Raw genomic sequence first — 23,047 nt, forward strand, 5'->3', positions numbered from 1 at the left:
TCAGCAGGAATCTTGGTTCCCTTGATTACTGTTTCGCAATAGACCCTTTTGTGGTCAGTTGGTGAGCAAGTTCAATATACACTTCCGTGAGGTAGGTCTTGGGTAGAACAAAAGAATTTTCTTCGCAAAAGTGTAAATTGAGCATCCACGCATCCCCATCGTCTATCGCATAGTTCGCACAAAAGAGTGTATTCTAAATTCGTAATACTTAATCTTTAATTCTCAACCCTAATTTCTAATTCCATAACGCTAAATCAATAATTCTTAATCCTTGACATTTTATTGAGACTAGCGAGATTCCCAGGCGTGCGAGACAATCCAGTAATTACAAGATATCATAAAAAAGGGGTAATAATGGACTCCCTATCAAATTGGGCATAGTCTAATATTGTGACATACTGATACTATGAACACACCTCTACAACTTTATTCTTGTGATTACAGTTATTTCAGTGGTTAATCTTTTCTTGGAATAGTTCAAAGCATTCAGTATATGCATGAAAATACATATATTTAGCACATATACATTTTTTTTAATTTTTAGTCTTAGTTTAATCTAGTACACTATTACAAATTATATTGAAAAATCAAGTATATATATGTTGAATGTTCATAATAGTTGATATATCTAAACCTTGATCTAAATCATGTCTGAAGGGCCACTTTCAACAAGAATCACCAGTCCCAGTTTGAAGATTGTTGGCAGCCAAACATATTTATTGGGTTCGAATAATCACATTCATATTGTCCACCACAACTACATTGACATGTGTAACTACGGCATTGCGATGGAAGATCCAGGGTGAAAGGTTGACCACCGGTGAAGGTCAAAATGTTGCCGTAATGGGCGTGGTCATGAACTAAACAGGAGGAACAGCTTGCGGTGACTTTTGTTACAACAGCCGTCAATGACAAGGTAATGAGAGCAAATAAACAAAGTCTTGACATCTGAAAGTGAAAAAGATGGACTTATATTATTTGTCCCATCAAAAAAATATTTTTTTCGCAAAACTTAGTAGATTAAATGCTAGGTTATAATGCTCGTGGTCTTACAGGTATTTGGATTGCACGCTTACTCAAGTTATAGGTTGAACTACACATATTTCGATATTTTTAGACTGCAACCATTTGATTTTCGTGACGACTTTCGGGAAGGGTTATTGACCAATTGTAATGTTACAGCTATTGAAAACTGACAGTTAAAACACATTTTGTCCAAGAAAATCCATAGGCTTAGACCCCCTAACGAGAAAATAAAACACTCAGTCTAGATAATCACGATGCAGACGTTCGCTGATGCATTGTTATGCCTCAATAAGCTAAGGGAGGGGACCAAGCAAAATTAGCCTCTATATCAGTAAACTTAGAACAGTAGATTTAACACGATGAACATTTATATATAAGAGAATAAATTTTACATAAATAATCCAACTCCTTTAAACTGGTTTATAAGACATTTCAAAAATAGTATAATCCCCTTCTTTTTTTCATTGCAACTCCCGATGCTTTTGGCGTTAATGGTCGAATTTACCCTGTGGGCGATACAAAACAAAAAGCATACCTTTGAAAATTAAAAAAAAAAGGTATTTTCCTGAGAAAAAAATGCCGCTTTCTCTTTGCAACGCGCGTTCAATAAAGGGGGATAACTTTTCCTGTGGGGTTGGATTTTTGGGTTTTCGTGAATGTATTTAATATATTTTTTTAAGTCTTTTTACTATATTCCTTAATGTCAATTGAGTAACACTGCAATAGCAAGAAATAAACCATGAAACTTGTTTGTTCGGATTTTTTTTGCACGGAAATCAAGTATGTCCACTTCAGTATTTTGTTTTAACTTTTAGAATCAACGAATAAACCGGAAATTACGTAGTACACAGTTAGAGGAGCACCACGTTTTTCAGAACTATTTTGCCAATTGAAAATGGGAAAAAAGAGTAAAACAGGAAAATCCCGAAAAGATAAATTTTATAAACTTGCCAAAGAAACAGGTGTGTAGTTGTCTTGTTATCATGACGTGTACGATTGTGCTAGTAAACGTCTTGTTTTCTTGTTAGGTGTATCACCATTTCCCTGCGCTGCAGCGAGTGTTTTTGTTTAATGCTTTTTTGGATACATGGCTTAAAGGCTATACTGAAACATCGTCCATAGAACGTATCGACCATATTCTGAAAAGTTATAATGCACATTCCATTTTTACACTGGGGGGCTGGGATTATTTTGAAGAAAAAAAATGAAATCATTCAAAATTTTTTAGCACAAAAATAATTTAATCAGCCATGCCCATGGACAGGAAAATCAAATTATTATTTAACTCAACATAAAATCCTGGGCCCCCATCTGGAAGAAAATGATATGTACCTAATGATCATGAGATAAGACCTTCCACAGTTTGTGAAGACGCATCAGTTGTTTGGTTTTTTTTTTGTTTTTTTTTTGTTAGAAAAATTGATAGATACATTCTGTTTAAAGTATTTTCAGTGTGTAGCTGCTCATCATTACTTTTTATTACTTTCATATTGATTAAATTTATTCATACAACATGTACTATATCTGATTTGGTGAGCCCTCACTGGACATGTCATATTGAAAAATGTTAAAAGCAGGCATTGGGGATTTTAAGGGAAGAATTTGGGGAAAGTAGTTTGCTTTTGGCATTGACAAACAGTGTTATTTCAACTCTTATTCTTATACAGAAAAATCACTGATTTGTACATACTACAAGATCATTCTTATGGTATACAAATGCATTTAATAAATATTCTTGATGTGTAATTAAAAACACAATTAAATAATTAAAAGTATGGATAATATGTTTTTACAATGTATGGTCCACATGTCCTATGGATGACACAGAAGTATGACTGTCCGGTCTTGAGAGTGCTATTTTCATGTATAACTACATACAATCTACAGTCTGTGCATTAGCCACTTCAGCTGGAATCCTGAGACTAGTAAAAATCAATTTGGATTAGTGAAAAATCTAAGAATTTCATTTGTGTTCTCAAGAAAAATTACTGAAGTTGACTGTTCAGGCTAGAAGCTTTCTTTTTCATTCAACTGAAAATTATATACATAACTGAGTTACAATAATTAAGTATGTTCTATAAATGAAATTTTACACTTAATTATAATTTTTTTTAAACTAAGATGTTTAAGATATTTTCTTTTTAAAGGATACAGAGCAAGATCTGCTTTTAAACTCATCCAGTTGAACAGAAAATTTGAGTTTCTTCAGAAGTCTAGAGTTATTATAGATCTATGTGCTGCACCAGGAGGTTGGCTTCAAGTTTGTGCAGAGAATACCCCTGTTTCAAGTGTAATTGTTGGTAAGTTTTGTGGATGCTATATTTCATAATTGTCTGTAGACCATGCATATTTTAAATCATGTTTCTTTTTATATCTCGTTTATTTCATAACAGTACTTCAGGATATTTCAGTGATACAAAAGTTTGTTTGCTCCTAACCTTTAAATTAAAAAAAAAATAAAATGAATGTTAATTTATATTTTTGTGTTAAAAAAAACTTCCTGTAGAAATAAAAGTCTTCATTGATTTATAGCGTAAAAACTAAAAGAAGTCTTTTATTTATTTTTTTTTACCATATTTTTTGTTTCTGTTACTCTACAGGTGTTGACTTGGTTTCCATCAGACCCATACCCAATGTGACCTCCCTTCAGGAAGATATTACAACAGAGAGTTGTAGACAGGTAAAAGATGGTGACAGATGACACAAATAGAGATTTCCCAATACTATTACTCTTTCAGATCAAATTATCATTTACTTATGTTTTTGCTTTAGTATGATCTTACTTATTAGTAATTTAAGAAGAAGAAACCATTAAATTTCCTGAAACAAAAAATGTAAATGTGAAATGTATTCATCCAATCTCTATGTCTGTGACCCTGATGGCTATCCATAGGTCAAAATGTTTCAGTGACCTGAGAGACTGGTTTAATCTTTGATTTATTGTTTATTATTATATGGTAATAATTTTTTCGCTTTTTAGTCCATTTTGACAAATTGTGCAGTATATTTCCATATTTTACTCTGTACCTTGGCCTTCGCAGATAAATTTCGGTAAAAATATGGTGTATTCCGAATGTCAATTTTCATAGTGCACTCTCGTCATCTGGTAAACAATCAAAGATGCCGCAACGAGACATGTCAGAAACCATTGAATCAGAAGCAAATGAACTTGTGAAAGATTTCATTGATCAACAGAAGAAACAGTTGACTGTTAATTGCACAAAAAGGACTTTCTACAAGTGGCTTGTTGCCAAGAATGAATTGAGATCGATTGAAAATATATCGGTAAAAAAACGAGTAACAGGAACAACCAAAATTTTTACCTCTGACAGTTAAAAAAATATATTGCACTAGTTCAATTATGAAAATATTTGACCTAGTGCAATATTGGAATATATGAAAAATCACTTCTATAAAAAAAAAAACATTGTATAAGGAACACAGAAAAATATTGCTATATAATAAAAGGGTTATTGCATGAATATTGTGGGAATATTGGACCTTGCAGTATATTATATTGCACTAGTACTGGTAAACTTGTGCAATATGATATACTGTTTGGTCCAATGTTCATACAATAACCCTATATTGTAATGAATAATAAATTTGTATCACTTGACATGTACAAGAGTAATCAAGGGAACCAAGGTTATAGCGGTAATCAAAAGAATGTAATCCAGGGACAAAAACCAGACATACACAACAAAGAACATAAAGTAACTAAAATCATACGTACAAAGTAACAAAAGCAAATGAGCAACTCAGACTCCACTAAAAACTGGGAGCATGGACCAGGTGCACCGGTAGGGTAAGCGTCCTCTGCTTTTCCAGAAAACCCGCTGAGTTGCTCATAAAAAGTCAAGTCCGGGGTAGACAAACAAGGAAAGAAAAACTATGACCTGTTGAATAAATCAGTTTTCATGAAATGAAAATGAAGTCATTTTTATTTTATTTGATCCTTTTGTTGACTGTTTCTAATTTTCCCATCATAAAACTGATTCACTATATTTCTCAAGTGTTTTGTCTTTTACCTGATCTATATGTACATTTAAAGTTTTAAAAAATTGTAAAAAAATGTAATTTAAAAGTCAGCATTTGACTTATCTTTTTTTCAGGCTCTTTCAAAGGAATTACATCAGTGGAAAGCTGATGTTGTGCTGAATGATGGAGCACCTAATGTTGGTAAAAATTGGTTGCATGATGCATTTCAACAGGGTTAGTATCTTTAAATCTTTGTATAAATGAGTTGAATAATTGTTTTATTTTATTGCTCACTTTGCAGAGATATATTCTGATCATGGTGTTTGTAACTTTTACCTTTTTTTCAGTTACAAATTTTTTCTGTGACTGCTTATCACAGCAACTTGAAGCTTTATTTCTATTTTCTTTGTTTATATTTTGACCACATGGTTGTTGGGATGTGGAGCAGGAGCATCTCAAGAGAGCAAAGCACAGCTTTTACTTTCGAAATATAGATATAGATAGATATATTGGTAGATAGATAGATAGATAGATAGACGTTTTTGCCTTGTTCTTTAACTAGTTCAACTTCTTGTTTAATTTGTTTTAGTTCAACTGGCTTTGCAAGCTTTGAAACTAGCAACAGAGTTCCTAAGACCAGGAGGATGGTTTGTAACAAAAGTATTCAGATCCAAAGACTACAATGCCTTTCTATGGGTCATGCAACAGCTGTTCAAGAAAGTACATGCCACCAAGCCGCAGGCCTCTCGAAATGAGTCAGCTGAAATATTTGTTGTTTGTGAGAAATTCTTGGCTCCTGATAAGATTGACCCCAAGTTTCTGGATCCTAAATATGTATTCCAGGAGTTGGAAAGTGAGCCAAAGCAAACAATTAGTCTTATTCATCCTGAGAAAAAGAGGAGGTAGCTTTTCAGATATTATATTGGTCTTTTTTCATTCTTTGCTTGCATAGACATATGAACTATTTTAATTGAAAATAAATTAGACCAAATATACAAGTAAAAACTGAATTAGAAAGGTCTGTCATAAACTTTCTGCAGCTGGATTTACACACAGATAGTATTCTCCCTCTTGTTTTAAATAAAAAGGATTTGAAAGTACATTTTTTAGAATAAAAAGTCTCAAATAAGAAAAAAATCAGTACTGGGTAAGTTTTGCTCCATGAAGTCTGTTTTTAAAACATGATCTGTTTCACTCCCCTTTCCCCAAAAAAATCGATGGTACCAAAATACACTTCTTGATCAACGGGAACTATAATTCCTATTTAATCTGATTTCAGACAGAGAGATGGGTATGCTGAAGGCGACTATACATTGTTTCATACACTAAATGCATCAGAATTCCTACAGAGCCCTAATTACCTAGAACTATTAGCTGCTGCTTCACAGGTATTAATATTTGGTTATAGGATAGCAAGTTTGTTACATTAGGAAATCAGGCAGTTTTTGTAAGCAAGAACACTGTTTCTTTGTATTTTTATACCAAGCCACACTAAGTGGGGAGGTATTAAGTGATACCCTGCAGAAAGTTGCATGTCCATCTGTCTGTTCGCCCCAAGCAATTTCCAGTTGATAACTTGAGAACAGATCAATGTTTTTTTTTAACTTATCATTTGAAAACAAACTGTAACAGAATATTTTTATTTCATTTTAACCTATAGGTTGTACTAGATGAAGATAGAATAGCTAATCATGAAGCCACTATAGATGAAATGAAAACATGTTTGGAAGATATCAAAGTACTGGGAAAAAGAGACATAAAGTAAGCTTTTATCCACCGCTTTGTAGAGGGGAGGTGTGAAGTGATCATGGTGCCCATCCATTTGTCTGTCTAATTATTCATCCGCTCCTTTCCTGCTGGTTTTCTCTGCAGCTACTTATCACATTCACTTGATAATTTTGCAGAGGCTTTGTATAAATGTGTATGTATGCTATATTATGGGTTTTGGTTTCAGACTTGAGCAACATCCTGCTTGACAATCTTTAAAATATTTTGAAGTGGCCATTGGGGAATATCCTTCGGTGAGCTTTGTATACGGTTCAAGTTAATTGTATCATATTTTAGGTTATGAAGATAGAACAAGTCAAAACTAATATATTAGAACTGAATGTCCAAGTGAAAAAAATATGATTGAGCGGAAAGTACCTTCTTGACATTCTTCACATTCTTTCAAGTTTTACTTGATTTTTTACAATCATGATGTTTGGACATAAGACTTCAAAGTTTTATTGGGAAATAGAATCTGACAGAATAAATAATTTAGATTGAATGTTTCATCTTTACATGTCTGTTAAACATGTTGTGTTTACACTTTTTTATAGAAATATAATCAACTGGAGAAAACGACTGAGAAAAGATTTTAAATTGGAAGAGAAAGAAGAGACTAAGAAAGCTGAGTAAGTTATTTGTACAATTAAATTTACAGAAAAAGGATGTGTACAATTGAAAGTATTTAATGAACATTCTGTTGCTATAATAATGCCAGAATTAGTATTTACCAAACTTAACTATTCTCTTCTGTTCTGTCATGAAAGTAAGGCCTGTTGATGCAAACAATGAATATTGTTTGATGGGATGTTAAAAATATGCTTCTTACAGAGCTAAATCTTTCAGTTTTTGAATTTCTTTTTATCTAGTGCCATCACTTAGTGTTCATCAATGTTGGCATATTCTGTAAACTTTTCTTCAAATATCTTATTATCTGAAACTACTTGACAGATTTTAATGAAAGTTGACCTGAATGTTTCTTTAGGTTATCTTGCACAATTTGCATTTGAATTTTTGGTTCATTTAAAAACATCATTTTTATGCCTTGTTATAGAACACTGGGGTAAAGTCACTTATTTCAACGTATATCTCAGTAACTATAACAGATAGAGAAAAATAAAGATTACCTTCCTTCTTTGGCTCAAAGAGCTCAACTATATTCTCCACTGGGTCAAAGTTGTAGGATTACATCTTGTTCGAGTTATTGCCCTTGAAAGTAAAAAAAATTAGTTAATGCTGCATTTTTTAACAATATCTCGAAAACCATGATAGTTAGTGAAAATGATCTTTATGATAATGCCTACAAAAGACTTCATTGGGTCTTAGGTTGTAGGATGACTTCGTATTAGACCTATTGCCCTTGAAAGGCACAGAAAATGACATTTTTTGCAGTTTTTCGTCAATATCTTGAAACCTATTATGGAAAATTTGAAACTTTAAATTGATAAATGATCTGTACAATAATGCCTTCAAAAGTATCCATTGAGTCGAAGTTGTATGATGACACCTTATTAGTTATATTGACCTTGAAAGGCAAAAAGTGAACCAGATGTGTGCTTTAGGCCATAGGAGCCTTTAGTGTACTCAACTGTACATTAATATTTGATATTGCCAATTTTGCTTTGTTGGCTTTTTGATATAAAACCAGTTGTTTAGGAATCTGTTGATGATAATTTTATTGTGAAAGTACCTTAATATGTGGATACCAATTTTGGGGGATTTGGAAAGATACACTAGTTCGTGGATTCTAGATTTTGTGGTTTTGAGGTTTTCAGTATATATAATAATGGGAATCACTTTTTGGTTGTGAACCAAATTTCGTGGTCTGGTTCATCCATGAAAACCACAAAAGTTGGTTCCCCATGAACATTAGTACTTTCACAGCAGTAGGCAAACAGCTTGATGAGAAATCTGAAGTACAAACATATCAGGAACAAGGTACATTTGGGTGAAACATACTGTACCTTGCAAAATGAGGTACTTTTTATTGTGCAGAAGATTCCATTTGAAGCACAGATTCGTATTCAATTAACAGTATTGGTCTGTACTACAGTATTATTCGTATTCAATTAACAGTATTGGTCTGTATTACAGTATTATTCGTATTCAATTAACAGTATCGGCCTGTACTACAGTATTATTCGTATTCAATTAACGGTATTGTTCTGCAGAAAGTAGTATAATAGTCCCTTGACTCATCATGAGTTTTACATTTTGATTTCATTACCTTAATTAACAAGAAAGCTCTTGACACAGCCAATATTATTTTGAGATCTCACACCTAACAGTTTTATTGCCTTTAATTTTTATTTTTATGTTTAAATCTAATTTAACAAATTTTTTTTAAAGGAAAAAGGAGAAGAGTGCAAGTGACGAAGAAGAAGATGAAGAGAAAGAATTACTTGAAAAAATTGCCAAAGCTGAGGAAGATGAGAAAAAAACTTTAAAAAGGTTGGTAAAGTTAAAATGTGTAATTGTCATTTGAGATCAAGTGACATTACAAAGTAGTGCAAGCTCTACCTTTTCTGAAGAAAAATAAACTTCCTGCTTTCTAAAAGGTTTTTTTTTTAGGGTTCTGTAAATATTTGTATTTCAAGGCTTAACCCTCATAGGAATTATTTGAAATTCTAATAAGATAATTTATTATATCTATTTAAAATTTGATCTTGACAAGCTTCAGTATAAATAATACAATTTTGTGTAATTCTCCATATGTTGTAAGATCAAATTCCTGTTCAATATTCCTTTGAATTTTAGGAGTGGTGGGGAAAATGTTATTTTCTTTAAGTGTATTTGATGACAGGTAAACCTCAAAATCTAACCCTGATATAACACATTTGACAGTGACACTAAGAAAAACTGTCTCCAATCTTTTGTTACACATGTATTCATTATTACAGAAAAATTAAGAAGATAAGAAGAGAAAAGATCAAGTTACAGAAGAAAATTGATATGAAAATGGTAATACCAGGAGATAAACATGACTTTGTAGATGATGTAGGACTGTTCAACCTGAAGAAAATCAAGAACAAGGCAGTAAGTAAAGAAACAATAGGATGATGATTAAGGAAGTAGACCTAGAGTAAGGGAAATAACTCTTGAAATCAGTGATATGTTTGTATCATATACAATTTCATCAAAGCCTTTGAAGCTTTCATTTGAAACATAATGAAATCAATCCAAGTTACTTAGATGCTTACACGAGATTGAAGTAAAAGCTTAACACAAAGGTTATAATGATTTGTAAGAGTTATGCCCCTTAGTCTACTTTATTTGACTAAATATATGTTTAAATTAAATGTGCAACAGGGTGTGAAGTTAAAGGTTGTCCTATTGCTGGGGACAAGTAAAAGTTAATTTATACTTATCCAGAGGACAACCAATATTTATTCATATACTGAAGGACAACCTAGGTTTCAATTCGAGCAAGTAGAATTTTCATCCACTTGCCGAATAGGACAAGGTTCATAAAATGTTAACATCATACCCTGTGCAAATGTACTTGTCATCAGAAAAAATATTTGTGTTATGAGATTGAATCCTGGTTAACAGCAAATAAAAACACATTTTACGTTGAAGAACAAATAATACTTTTTCTTTTCTCTTTTCTGTTCATGAAAATACTATGTCCCTCTCCTTCTAGGATGACACTTGTATACCACCCCATCCACCACAACATTAAATGATTTACGAAGTCATGGTTGGCTACATACAAACTTAACCTCAGCACTCATTTATATGAAATAAAAGTACCTTCCAGGTGGGAACAACCTTTATTTAGACAATTATGTTATCACAATGTCCTTGGAATAAATTTGTTGTTACAAAAAAAGATGAAAATATTGTTATAAGGGATTCAGTATTAAGACCAGTAGTTGATTTCACCAAAAATTGTAATAATGTCTGTTTTTTTTTTCAAATATCTATTTCAAAGAACTATTTATTTTTTATAGCAACTTGATAATGTTGAAGAAGGCAACAATTTGATGGCTGATGAATATGCTGCTGAACAAGACACTGAAATTGATGATCTGAATGTACACCAGAAAAGAGTAACATTTGACAGGGAAGACAAAGGACATTTAGATGAAGATGGATTTTCATCAGAGGATGAGGGAGAGGAGGAACCAGATTTTGATGAAATGGAATTTGAAGATGATGAAAATGAAGGGTAAGACTAAGATAAAATTGTAGGAGTTTTCAGTTTTTGGGACCAACATTTTGTTGCCAATCCTATACATGTACATGTATCAGAACCAAAAAATAAAAATATAGGGCAGATTTTCCTTTTTGTTATATGTATATATAATTGATTATCTTGTAAGCTAAGTAAAACATTTAGTTGATGCTTATGATAAATTTTCGTTGAAAATAGAAACACTTTTTGAAGAATATACATGTATGTCTTTTTGCTATTATATAAGTTTTTGACTCTTCTCAATAAAAATTTTGGATGTTATCTAATATCAGCTTTCTGTTTAGTGGGACTTCGACATTTTTCGCTATATGGAATGGTAGAGACAATATTTGTCACAAAAATTTCAGTTCCGAATGAATTGATTGGTTTTAAATTTGGTGTGTTGCTTTATATAGATGGGGCATACATTGTAAGGGTTTTTCTGTTCTGGTATCAACTTCCTCTCAGAATTCAGATCTTTTTAGAACTTCATGTTCATTTATTGAGCTTTTTACAAAGGGTTCAAATTGATGCTGGTCTAAGGTTTGGGACCCTCAATTTCTGATGTAGGGCCATTGAAATTTCATTTACTAGGTCCAGGACTTAAATTTACTCTTATTGAGGACCTATCCTTTTCTTCTGATAGATGTTTAAGGAGGTAGACCTAGGGTAAGGGACTTAACTCTAGAAAACAGGGATATGTTTGTATCATAATCAATTTCATCAAAGCCTTTCAAGCTTTCTTTTGAAGCAGAATAAAATGACCCCAAGTTACATAGATGCATTCAAGTGGTTGATGTAAAATGCTAAATACAAACGTTCCAGTGATTTTTAAGAGTTGTGTCCCTTACCCTAGGTCTACCACCTTAATGTGGGATGCAGAAAAGTCCAGGATATTTCACCCTTGAAAGTAAATGTGAACTCCTGTTTGACATAACTTGATTACAAGGTGTCAACAAGGGCCTGAAAACAAAAACACCATACAAACCATCATGTTGAATATATGTATTTAGATAGGACCATTCAACTAAGTAGAACATTAGAAAGGTGTGCAAAAAATCATGTAAAAGTGATATTTTTAAAAGTGTATATGCTGCCAAACAGGTCTGAAAAAAAAATATTGCTTTAAATAACAAAGCTACATATCATGAATAAAAAAGTGACCAGAATTTCAAGTGTCATTATGGAAGGGGGCTAGTGCTATTGATTTACTTAAAAATAGTGATTTTTTTTTTTACAATTATTTTATCACAAAGAACATTTATTTGTATAGGGATGCACAAGTAGATGATGAAGACAACCCATTACTAGTCAAATTAGAAGATAAAGATCAAAGGACACAGAAAAAATTAAATAGCTGGTTCAGTAAGGTAAGGATTTTTTATTTCCATATGCTGTCATTTTCTTGGTAATTTATGTGTTAGCAGTAGTTGACCATTTTTTTTTTTGCCAAATTGTTATTACAATAGATGCACAGACAAATAATTGGATATTATTGGGTTTTATTCAACAGTTGACAAGCCACATTCAAGCACAACTAGCATATGGGTATTTGGCTACTTTCTACCGCTAACACAGAATTGATGTTCAATCAAATGATGATTTTAAATAACAAGTTTTAAATTTTGTAAAATTTCTTCCAGTGATAGCTGATATTTATATGATGTCTATGAAGGAGGTAGATCTAGGGTAAAGGACACAACCCTTACAAATCATTTGAATGTTTGTATTCTGCATTTTACATCAGTCTCGAGTAAGCATAAAAGTAACTTGAATTGATTTCATTGTGTTTCAAATGAAAGCTTGATAGGCTTTGGTGAAGTTTAATATGATACAAACATATCACTGATTTCAAGAGTTATGTCCATTACTATAGGTCTAGCTCCTTAAGGTGACTGAATTTTATATATTAAAAAAAAACAAGCATACAAACATAATGGATATCACTGAAAAAAGTGCTTTAACACCATAAGGCCTATAAAAAAAAACAGTATTTCTGCTAACCCTACCAACCCTTCTTTCTTCTGCTAACCCTTAAGTCATCTGGAAATTTCTTGACAAGCACTACAAAAGTCTGTATGTGTTTCCATAACAAACCAAAAAATAAAATGTTTTGCCTACCTACCCACCGTAGTGGTTTAAATCCTGTTAGCAGAAACAGGAGTATTTTTTTTTCTTTGCCTAATTGAAGTATAACATTTGTATTGTGATTAGGAATGGTGTAATTTACCTATTCTTTTGTCATACTGGCATTAAATGAAGATTTTTTTTACTCAGAGTTTTGGTTAATGATTGTTTATTGGGCATACATATGTTCAAGCAGGTTTATTTCTAAATATTTAATGGCAGACAAAAATGTAAACTTTAGTACATTTGTATTAAAGTGTGAAAACTATATCCACTTGAGATAAAATGGAAAATTTTAATAATTTAAAATGTCTTAAGCTTTAATCCTGTATATTTCCTGATACTTAGGATGCATTTGCTGGTATGCTTGATGATGATCATGAAGATATTGAATTGAAGAAAATGGCAGATGAATATGTTAAAAAAGGAGGAAAAATAAAGGACAGAAAAGAAAATGAAAAAATAACAGAAGAAACAAACAAAACAAATAAAAAATCAAGCTTGACTCAAAATGAAAGTAAAATATTGAGTGATTATAATAATAAGGGTAAGACAAAAATAGATTCAGATGACAGTGGTGTTTCTGATGACAGTGATAGTGAAAGTGAAAGTAGCAGTGACAGTGACACTAGTGATAGTGATTATGACACATCTGAACTATATAGGAAAGAAAAGGAAAGTAGAAAGAAAGAAAAGGCTCTGGCAAAAAAAGATGGATTTGAAACTGTTCCTGTGAATTCAGGTATTTAATGAATAGATTAATTTTCTGTTTCTAAAAAATAAGTACTGATACTCATTCTTCATCAAAAATTCATTTACTACTATTTAACTTTCTGTTGGGTATGAAAATATCATGACCTTGGAACAATTGGTTTTAAATTCATATCAAATTAAAGTTAAAGCCCTACTGCAGGAACAAGTAGTTTAAAAAAGCACTAGAGATATTCTCTATATATACTACTACTGGTTTGAAATGTTATTTAGTATTGTACAATTCATAAGACAGGATACTCTTGACATGTTTACCTTATTAAATCAAGTATTCAAACTACCTGATAAGTAGAATTATTTCAAGTTAAAGAAAGAATGGACAGTTCAGTATATTAGAAAATGTTGACACAAAGCTCTAATTTAAGGCTATTATTAATGTGAACAAATACCATGTCTCCCATGACCTTTATGATGCTTCTTAATTTTTTTTTTTTTTTTAATGATGTTTACTGTTTTACTTTTTCAGAAGAAAATATTTCAAAACTAAATGCAGTAGGGATGGCCATTGGTGCTGCCATGGTGACGTCACGGAAGAGGAAAAGGGACATAATTGATGATGGGTATCATAGGTGAGTATCCGTTCTTTTATTATCCTTTTGGTGTTCCAATCATTGTGGTCTCACTAACCACTTCTAACGTTTCCATTACTTTACATGTTAAAAAAGTAATTTTCAAAGTCTCACTGTGAATTCCCAGGACAAATGACATCTTAAAGCTGCATACCGTTGCGAAGCTTGGAAAATAAGGCTTCCAAAATCATTATGCTAATGGTACGATGATAGTAGAAATTCTTCACAAAATTTACTTGAATAAATAATGCTGAAAATCCACATTTTTACCTGTTCTGCTAACTGACAGCATGGAGGAAAATTACTCACACATGTAAACAATATTCATGCACTTTTGTAGTTAATTACATATATGATTTTAAAGTACACATTCTCAGCTTTATTTTGACTACTTTTAATCATAATACACACAAATAATGCACTTACAATGCATATGTCTAGGTTCAGTGTGTTTTTGGTACTACATAGGGGGGTGGCCATTTGACCCGGAAGTGGTTAGTGGGACCTGTGTTGACCAAAGATTTCTCTTCCCTTGTTAGACATGATTTATTTTTGTTTTCAAAAGATCGACTTCTTTGTTGTCTCCGTAAAATCAAGCCTAGTTTGAAGTTTTTGTCATGCTTTATCTTCTTTATTACATTTATTGTTATGTGCAGATACTTCATCAACTTTTATATAGATGTATGTATCACCACAACAAGAAGTGAGACAGATTTTTTTTTATATCAAAGAAGCAACGTTAATTAATTGATTGGTTCATTTTTATATGGAATTTTTCCTTTTCGTTTATTTAGTTAGCATTCTTAGTTTTGGAAATACTTAATAGGCTACTATACTCGGCGTCACATAAATAACATACTGTTAAAATTTGAATAAAAATATTTTCTACGACTTTATTGACACCTACCGTCGTTTAAATTGTCTTAAATGACTTGCTCATTCGTTTAGCCAAACGGCTTCTCCCTGAACAAGTCGCTTTTAGCTTAAATCATGCGTAACAAATCCTTACGGGAAAATCCCATACTAATATCCGCCATGTTGGTTTCTACGGGGCGATTTGTTTACAAACGAAGTTCGTAAGTTCCCGTCGAACTCCGGTGACAAACGTCTGCTTGATTAACTTCTCGGTATTGTACGTTGTTCACGTAAAATAAATCCGAGATATCCGAAATAACGCCGAAATGCATTCTGGGTTCTTCGGTTTTTGGACAAACCATTTAAACGTAAACAACATCTCCTAGCAACCCGATCACTGTAAACATGGCCGACTTTTTACAATGTAAATATTGGCACCTAGAATTAAAATCTGACCGGAATTTAACGATTCAATGTTTAGGGAGAAGCCGTTTGGCTAAACGAATGAGCAAGTCATTTAAGACCATTTAAACGACGGTAGGTGTCAATAAAGTCGTAGATAATATTTTTATTCAAATTTTAACAGTATGTTATTTATGTGACGCCGAGTATAGAATGACAAGCATACATACATGTAGTTCTCAGCGGGATAATTTTGGCTATCTTGTATGACTTTTAATCATCTAGCTTAATTTTTTATTTTTTCACAGGTACATGTTTGATGATGAGGGTTTGCCAGAATGGTTCATGAAAGATGAGTCCAAACACACAAAAAGAGATTTACCTGTAACTAAGGTAAGAAAGTACAATGTAATTGTACTGGTTACTTCTAATTTCAAGAAACAAATCAAATGCCTGAATAAATTAGATATTAAAAGTAAGTCTTTATAAAGATCTGACAGGAGGTGATTGATACATGGTGAAAACCCAAAGATTTCACTTAAAGATTGAGGTACATTTATGGGTGAAATTGGCCCTTTATTTTCCTGAAAATCGATGTTTGAGTCACAGCAAACTTGCACTTGCTGAACGAAAGAAAGTTAAACCTAAAGTTTAATTGCCTTATATACTTATAAACTTTTCACTGCACATTTTAATCGTAATCATTGGTCAAAATAGCCGATTTTATTAAATTTTACAAAACTAGGAAGTAAGTTACCTATTCCACCTGAAATACAAGTGTCTGTGCCAATGTAGACCCAAGTAATTTTTTTTATATTCTTAAACATATTTATTTTATCAGAATTCTTGACGATTTGTTGGGTCTACTTTGGCACGGGTATCACATATTTGAAAAAATGATTAATTTTGTACCAAATTTAAGTTATTTTTGTAAAAACTTAATGTATTTTTCACTTTGACTTGCCCATAATGAATTTTGGTTGCCACAAGCCAGCAGGAGGTTTTGGTGTTTATTACGACTCCTGAGTATTCCTTAACTTGATTTGTGGTATTTGTAGTGGTTTGTCTGTTTTTCTTAGTCTTGTCTTTTTCCAAGGATTATAAATATCCATTTCCTCAATTTTATCGTGCTTCCCTTGCTTTTTACTTGATTGTACATGTATGTCAATGATATAGCATTTTGTAACAATAGCTAACTTCATTTTGTCTTTTGTCCTAGGATGAAATTCAAGAGTATAAACTTAAAATGAGAGAAATTGATGCCAGACCCATTAAAAAGATAGCAGAAGCTAAAGCTAGAAAGAAAAGAAAGGTAAAATATTGAAATATAATTCTTTCATACTTACACAAAAAAAATTGCAATGTACAAGTTCTTATGTTTTTCTGTTTTGAAAACACCTGAAAAACATATTTTTCTCATATGTTTTTATATGTTTAGGACCACCATTAAAAAAATATGAAAAACATATGTTTATGACTACGAAATTAATTCATGAAAAAAAAAGGTAAATAAAAATCAAATTCTTCTATTGGACTTTATATATGAAATGGTATGGTTTTCATGTGATTTAGAAAGACTTGTGTTTCCATCTGATTTTTAGGTGCAAAAATATAGATTTTCCTGAACATATGTTTCCATATGTTTTAAAATACATGAAAACATGTTGTAATTTTTCCTGTGTATACTGTTTGAAGATGAGTGGTTTAATTTAGAAGTTTAAAGTCACATGTTTCAGCATAAATGTTCATGCCTTCTTTAAAGGAGCCTTGCAGTACTTACATGCCACACAGGACCCATTTAAAGGTTTAAAATGCAGACTTATTGTGGTGCATTGAAAATATATCAAGAGAACTTGTCATTCCATTTGAAAAAAACTTTAAAATTGGTAGTCTCTACTATTATGTTGAACGTGCTCTTTAAACTATGAAAGTTCTGTTTTTCATTTGGTATCAAATTTCATGGTTTTCATCGGTACGCCAAACCACAAAATTTGGTTCCCAACAAAAAGGATATTTCCATTCATGTGTATGCTGAAAACTGAAACCATGAAAGATAATGGTTATTTGACAAATGTTGCCAAAAATTGTACATAAACAGAGGGAATCAATATACTGGCATATGTACTGCATGGTGTTTTTTTTTTTACATTTTCCAGGAAACCAAGAGGTTGGATAGAGCAAGGAAAAGGGCTGAAGCAATATCTGATACAATGGACATCAGTGAAAGGGATAAAATGCAACAAATCAAACAGTAAGTTAATACCAGTGGCATAAAATTATTGACATGGAGCCTCCATCATTGTGGAACATCCATGTGAACACCACAAATGTCAGCATCCTTCAATGAATTGGGAAAATCTGACATATTCAATTTATTTTCTAGGTTTGTAGGCATGTTTTACGTTGGTGTTTGGGGTCAAATTTTATAGAGAAAACAGCATATTATGAGCTTTGAATCTGCATAATGAAAAAAAAAATGGATCTGAAATTGGTACTTGATTTTATTGTGTTTTTCGGACAAATGAGTAAATTATTAACCTCTTGTGTCTGGCTGCTATCACTTTATTTAACTTTCATTTTTGTAGAATTTATGGTTTAAATATATGACTTTCCTTATTAGAGGTTACATGTCATTTCTCAGGAAAGGTATATTTTTGTAAATGTTTTCTTTAATTTACTTGAATCTGGATAAAAAACTATCACTGTCATATTTTTTTTTAATTTCAGAATTTACAAGAAAGCTGGTCTTCTGTCAACAAAGAAAAAAGAAGTGAAATATGTTGTTGCTAAGAAGGGACAAGGGAAAAGTGCGAGACCCCCTCCTGGACATAAGGGGCCATACAAAGTTGTAGATAAAAGGATGAAAACTGACAATAGAAGACAAAAAATGATGGATAGAAAAAAGGGTGGGAAACAAAGGGGAAAAGGAAAAAGAAAATAAATATTTATTTTATAAGATGTGTTTTACTTTTTGTTTTTGTAATATTAAACATTAACTAGCACATATTTGTTTGTGAACATTTCAACAAGAAGAAAACCATCTAGGAAGTTTTTTTCAAAGTCAAAAGTATCAGATAGCTAAATAAGGCAAAGAATGATCTTAGACCAAAAAAAAAAATTATTCACTAATAACGACCAAAACTGTTTTGGGAAGTAAACAAAAAGATAAGACAATGGACCAAAGGGATCTGTATAAAGAACAAATATTTAGGAAAAAGACACAAAAAGACATTTTGCTTAAATGGTATAAAGAGGGTTGAATCGACAAGGTGGTTCCCATATATCCCCTGTATGCAAATTTTGGATATTTCGTTTTATATATTAATTTTTTAATTACAATTTTTTAAGTTCTTTGACCACTTTTATTCTGGTCAAAATCTTTTGACATGTCAAATATTTAAATAACAGTCTTCATAAGAACCATGCAAAATATGAAATGTGTAATTATTCATTCAAATCTGCCTGCTCTTTGGAGATAATCAACATTGAAATTTCAATAGATTCTATTGTATTTGAGTGGCATTTACAGAGTTACCTCCCTTAATTTTGAAATCTAAAGTGTATTCTATATAATTTTTATCTCCTAAGGACACGGGTTATATGAAGAACTGAATGTAAATTTCTGTTTACTATGGCTATTCAAACAAAATATCGAAAATAAAAATATGTAGGCTTTTTACCCATAAATCACATTTTGCATGATTCTTAGCTGGAGTACTACTTAACACAATCCAAGTTCAAGCTTTATCAAGCTTTCATGATGTGTCCATATTTGCCCCAATTGTTCAGTTCGACATATCAATTAAGCTGCACCTTGCAAAGCAGTTTTAATTATTGATTTTATCTAAAATTGTTTCTCAAATTTTCATGTCCAATGGTGCTATCATATGACATTGTTTTACTTTCTGTTCAAATGACTTTTTCTTAATCCTCTGGCTTTTTCTGTTAAACCATGAAATCTGAAATCAGATTGGCTGTTAGAAGGTGTAGTATGGAAAGTTAGACTGGACAATTATTGACCTGTCTGGACGAAAAATTCCTCAATAAGTATGAAAAGTTATACAACTTTTGATTCCCACAAAAGTATATGCTTTTATGCTATATCGAGCTTTACCATCTTTTTGTAGTACACTAATCATGTGTAACTACAATAAAATCCTATAGAATTTAATTAATTAAAAGTCACATTTACATCAGAAATCTCTTTACAAGTACGTTTGATTTAAGGCCAAAATATAAAATATTCTAGATTCTCGTGCCCTCCGACCCTTTTTTTTTCACCCTTTCCGAATTATTTTGATTGTTCCCATTTTAGGCTTTGTTCACTTAAATTGATAAAAAAAATAATATTCGCCCGCACCTAATTTTGAAAAATGTTGGTTGAAAATCTATGATTTTTTTATGATGACCTAAAATATAATACATTTATTATAGATATTCTTAATCTAAAGAATGCTAGTAAAAACAGACTTATAAGAAAATCTCCTTGCACATAAGAATTAGTTTTGGAGTTTATATCAATTATATATGAAATGGGGATTTATGAGTAAGACAACACCAAGACCTTTGGTTTTTCCACTCCATGTGACACTTTTCAATGTGTTCGGCAAAATTTTATCTCATTAATTGTTTCTGTTGTCTGGTCAAAGAAAATCGGGTAGCATAGTTGGTCATAGTTGCTAACTCCAAGTACATACTCACTATTTTGTAGTGTTACGGTTTGTTGGCACAATTTCCTAGTGGAAAAAGATAACCTCATCCATATGATACATACACACATCAAGAATTTTGCATTTTGCAATTCAAAGGCAACGCATTGGCAGCACTAGAACGATCTCCGAGTTTTTTGGTATCTTCAAATCATCTTCCATCTTCCATAAAAAAAAACATCAACAAACCAACTTGATATAAAAAAAACAATTAATTTAATGACATACTATATCAATTCAGTCTCGTTTCATCACTAATTGTCGGAATTCTATGTCATTTAAACGAAGGTTTGTTTTTCCGAAACTTTTTTTCCATTTCCAAAAATCTTTTGCAGCTTTTCCGAAAAAAAAATCTTTCAGTTAGGTTTCATGTTTCGTCCCAGCCAAGGGTACTCATCAGCTGTATTTTTTTTTTATACAGGGGCTCCCACGACAGTTCATATCGTTAAAAGTTTCATTAGCGATGTTAAAAGACAGTCACTTACAGGTCGGTTCTAGCACACAATTTAAAATCCAGACGTGACACATAGTATGCTCTCGACTGCGAACCTGAACAGAACTCGTCATATTCATCAACGTTGTATCGGAACTTATCCATTTAAAAGAGAAAGTTCTCAGCTCTGCGACAAAATCGTTGTGTTTTCATTCAATATAGTAACTTTCCCAATTGTTTGTGGAAAAACTAACTATGTATAGATGTGATAATTCGGTTGCAATTCTAATCATAAGTTGCTAATATATAGCAGATGAGAACGAAAATAATAGCCTGTCCCGCAAACATTCAAACTATTAAGTCCCTCCAAAGTAAGTAAGATCATCCTCGGTTTTTACTACGATTCCTATTTTGTGTGTACTTTTTAGTTCCTTAGTGTTGGTTTTATGTTCAGTGTGTGAACTAGATGTGCGTTTAAGTCTGACTTTTGAGATCGGCGAACAAAGGGACGCAATCAAAATCGATATTCATCTCATTTTTTTTTGCTCAAATATAGTTGATAATAAAGTCACTTATTTTGAAAACAAAAACACAATTTGGGGGTATTTTGATAGGCTTAAGTTTCTTTTCACGTGAATAAAAGCATGCCCGATAGTGGAGTAGTTTCTCCTGTGCAACATCAACTACTATAAATTGTGTCCGAGCAATTAAGAGCGCTGCCAAAAATATTAGCAGGTCTGTATACGTAGTAAGTATTGAAGAAAAAAATTAAAGCCTACGATTTCATGCAGCTTTTCCCCAAACAGCATTCCTACGTTGGGCCAATGTTGGTTCAACAGTCATTTACGCTGAGCAAAAAGTGAAAAGAGAGCTAACTTTGGCGCAACAGAGGCAAACATTAGTTGGGCCAACGTTGGCCCAACGTATATGCCAACGTTAATCCAACCAAATGGCCACGATCCGACGATGGCATTCTTAAAGATATTAATACAGAATTTTATAATTTATTATGTTGCAGAGCGCTGATATTATGCTCTCTTATAGAGTAAGTAATAAAATTTCCACTCAGTTTATCATATAAACTCCTTCCAGTTACAATATATTAATAACAAGCTGATTGCAATTTACAAAATTAAAAAAAAAAGAAAATATATTATAAAATTTGCAGATATTACACGCATTAATATATTAGATATTGAAAATTTGCAAAATTTTGCATTTAATAGAAAAATGATAATGCTTATCACTTTTATGTGTTTAGGTAGCATTTACATTGAAAATATGTACACATTTTCAGCACCTGCGTGTGGAGTATTCATATCACAACTCATACGTTATGCCAGAGCGTGCCGAAACTACGCAGACTTTTTGTATCGCTAGAACTCTAACAAATAGGCTTTTGGAACAGGGTTATGTTGCTACAAGATTGAAGTCATCACTACAGAAGTTTTATGGTCCTCATCATGAACTCGTGGATCGTTATGGTGTATCCATCTGCACCATGAAAGCTGATTTATTCAACGGGTCATAAATTTCCTTTCCTCGTTTGTCTACCCCGGACTTGACTTTTTATGAGCAACTCGGCGGGTGTTTTCAGAAAAGCAGAGGACGCTTATCCTACCGGTGCACCTGATCCATGCTCCCAGTTTTTAGTGGAGTCCGAGTTGCCGAGTCATTTGCTTTTATTATTTTGTATGTATGATTTTAGTTACTTTATGTTCTTTGTTGTGTTTGTCTGTTTTCCATGTCTGGTCTTTGTGCCTTGATTGCATTCGTTTGATTACCGCTATAACCTTGGTTCCCTTGATTGCTCTTTCAATTTTAAAGACAACTTTTGTTTTGAAAAAAAAAAACCCCAAAAAAAGACGTACTATACTCTCAGTTACAAACTGCATAAGAGGGAGTTAATCAGGTATATTATTGTTGTTATCATAATTTAGATTTGGTTATTCATAATACGTTTTTTGAGTTATTACGTTCTAAATATTGAACGCGAATACTTGTTACATAAATATTAAACATGCAGTTAACAGAATATGTGAAAAGATCCAACAAAAAAAAAAAGATTTTTTTTCGTAAAAGAATATATATTTGTTGTGTTTCAACGTTGGGCCAACGTAATATCTCAGTTTAGATGCGACACAATATTTGCTTTCATATGTCTAGAATTGCTTTCTTGTTTTACTTTTCTTTTCGATATACATTTTCGCATCCAAAATTATATGAAGTC

General features: G+C 32.1%; 1 protein-coding gene and 1 long non-coding RNA gene across 2 annotated transcripts; one reads left to right on the forward strand and one right to left on the reverse strand.

The window, feature by feature from the left end:
* Positions 1 to 413: 413 nt before the first annotated feature.
* LOC148607644 (uncharacterized) lies at positions 414 to 21,317 on the reverse strand. The gene is made up of 5 exons (XR_015915481.1): positions 20,377 to 21,317; positions 17,022 to 17,073; positions 7,902 to 7,983; positions 1,562 to 2,948; positions 414 to 948 (listed from the first exon to the last, which is right to left on the reverse strand). It is a non-coding gene; the product is annotated as an uncharacterized LOC148607644 (long non-coding RNA).
* On the forward strand, positions 1,849 to 18,631 carry LOC148607645 (pre-rRNA 2'-O-ribose RNA methyltransferase FTSJ3-like). Its single transcript, XM_088546955.1, has 18 exons — positions 1,849 to 1,988; positions 3,174 to 3,326; positions 3,627 to 3,706; positions 5,142 to 5,241; positions 5,597 to 5,909; positions 6,287 to 6,395; positions 6,668 to 6,768; positions 7,329 to 7,403; positions 9,124 to 9,225; positions 9,675 to 9,810; positions 10,728 to 10,945; positions 12,225 to 12,321; positions 13,427 to 13,820; positions 14,316 to 14,418; positions 15,984 to 16,068; positions 16,895 to 16,987; positions 17,832 to 17,926; positions 18,403 to 18,631. Exons 1-18 carry the CDS (start codon positions 1,922 to 1,924, stop codon positions 18,614 to 18,616), a joined length of 2,535 nt encoding a protein of 844 aa, XP_088403081.1. The 5' UTR covers positions 1,849 to 1,921; the 3' UTR covers positions 18,617 to 18,631.
* Positions 21,318 to 23,047: the final 1,730 nt, after the last annotated feature.

Source organism: Perna viridis, chromosome 9 (genome assembly GCF_037379345.1).
Source record: "Perna viridis isolate PV_CMFRI_1.1 ecotype Kerala chromosome 9, ASM3737934v1, whole genome shotgun sequence".
Lineage (NCBI taxonomy): Eukaryota > Metazoa > Mollusca > Bivalvia > Mytilida > Mytilidae > Perna > Perna viridis.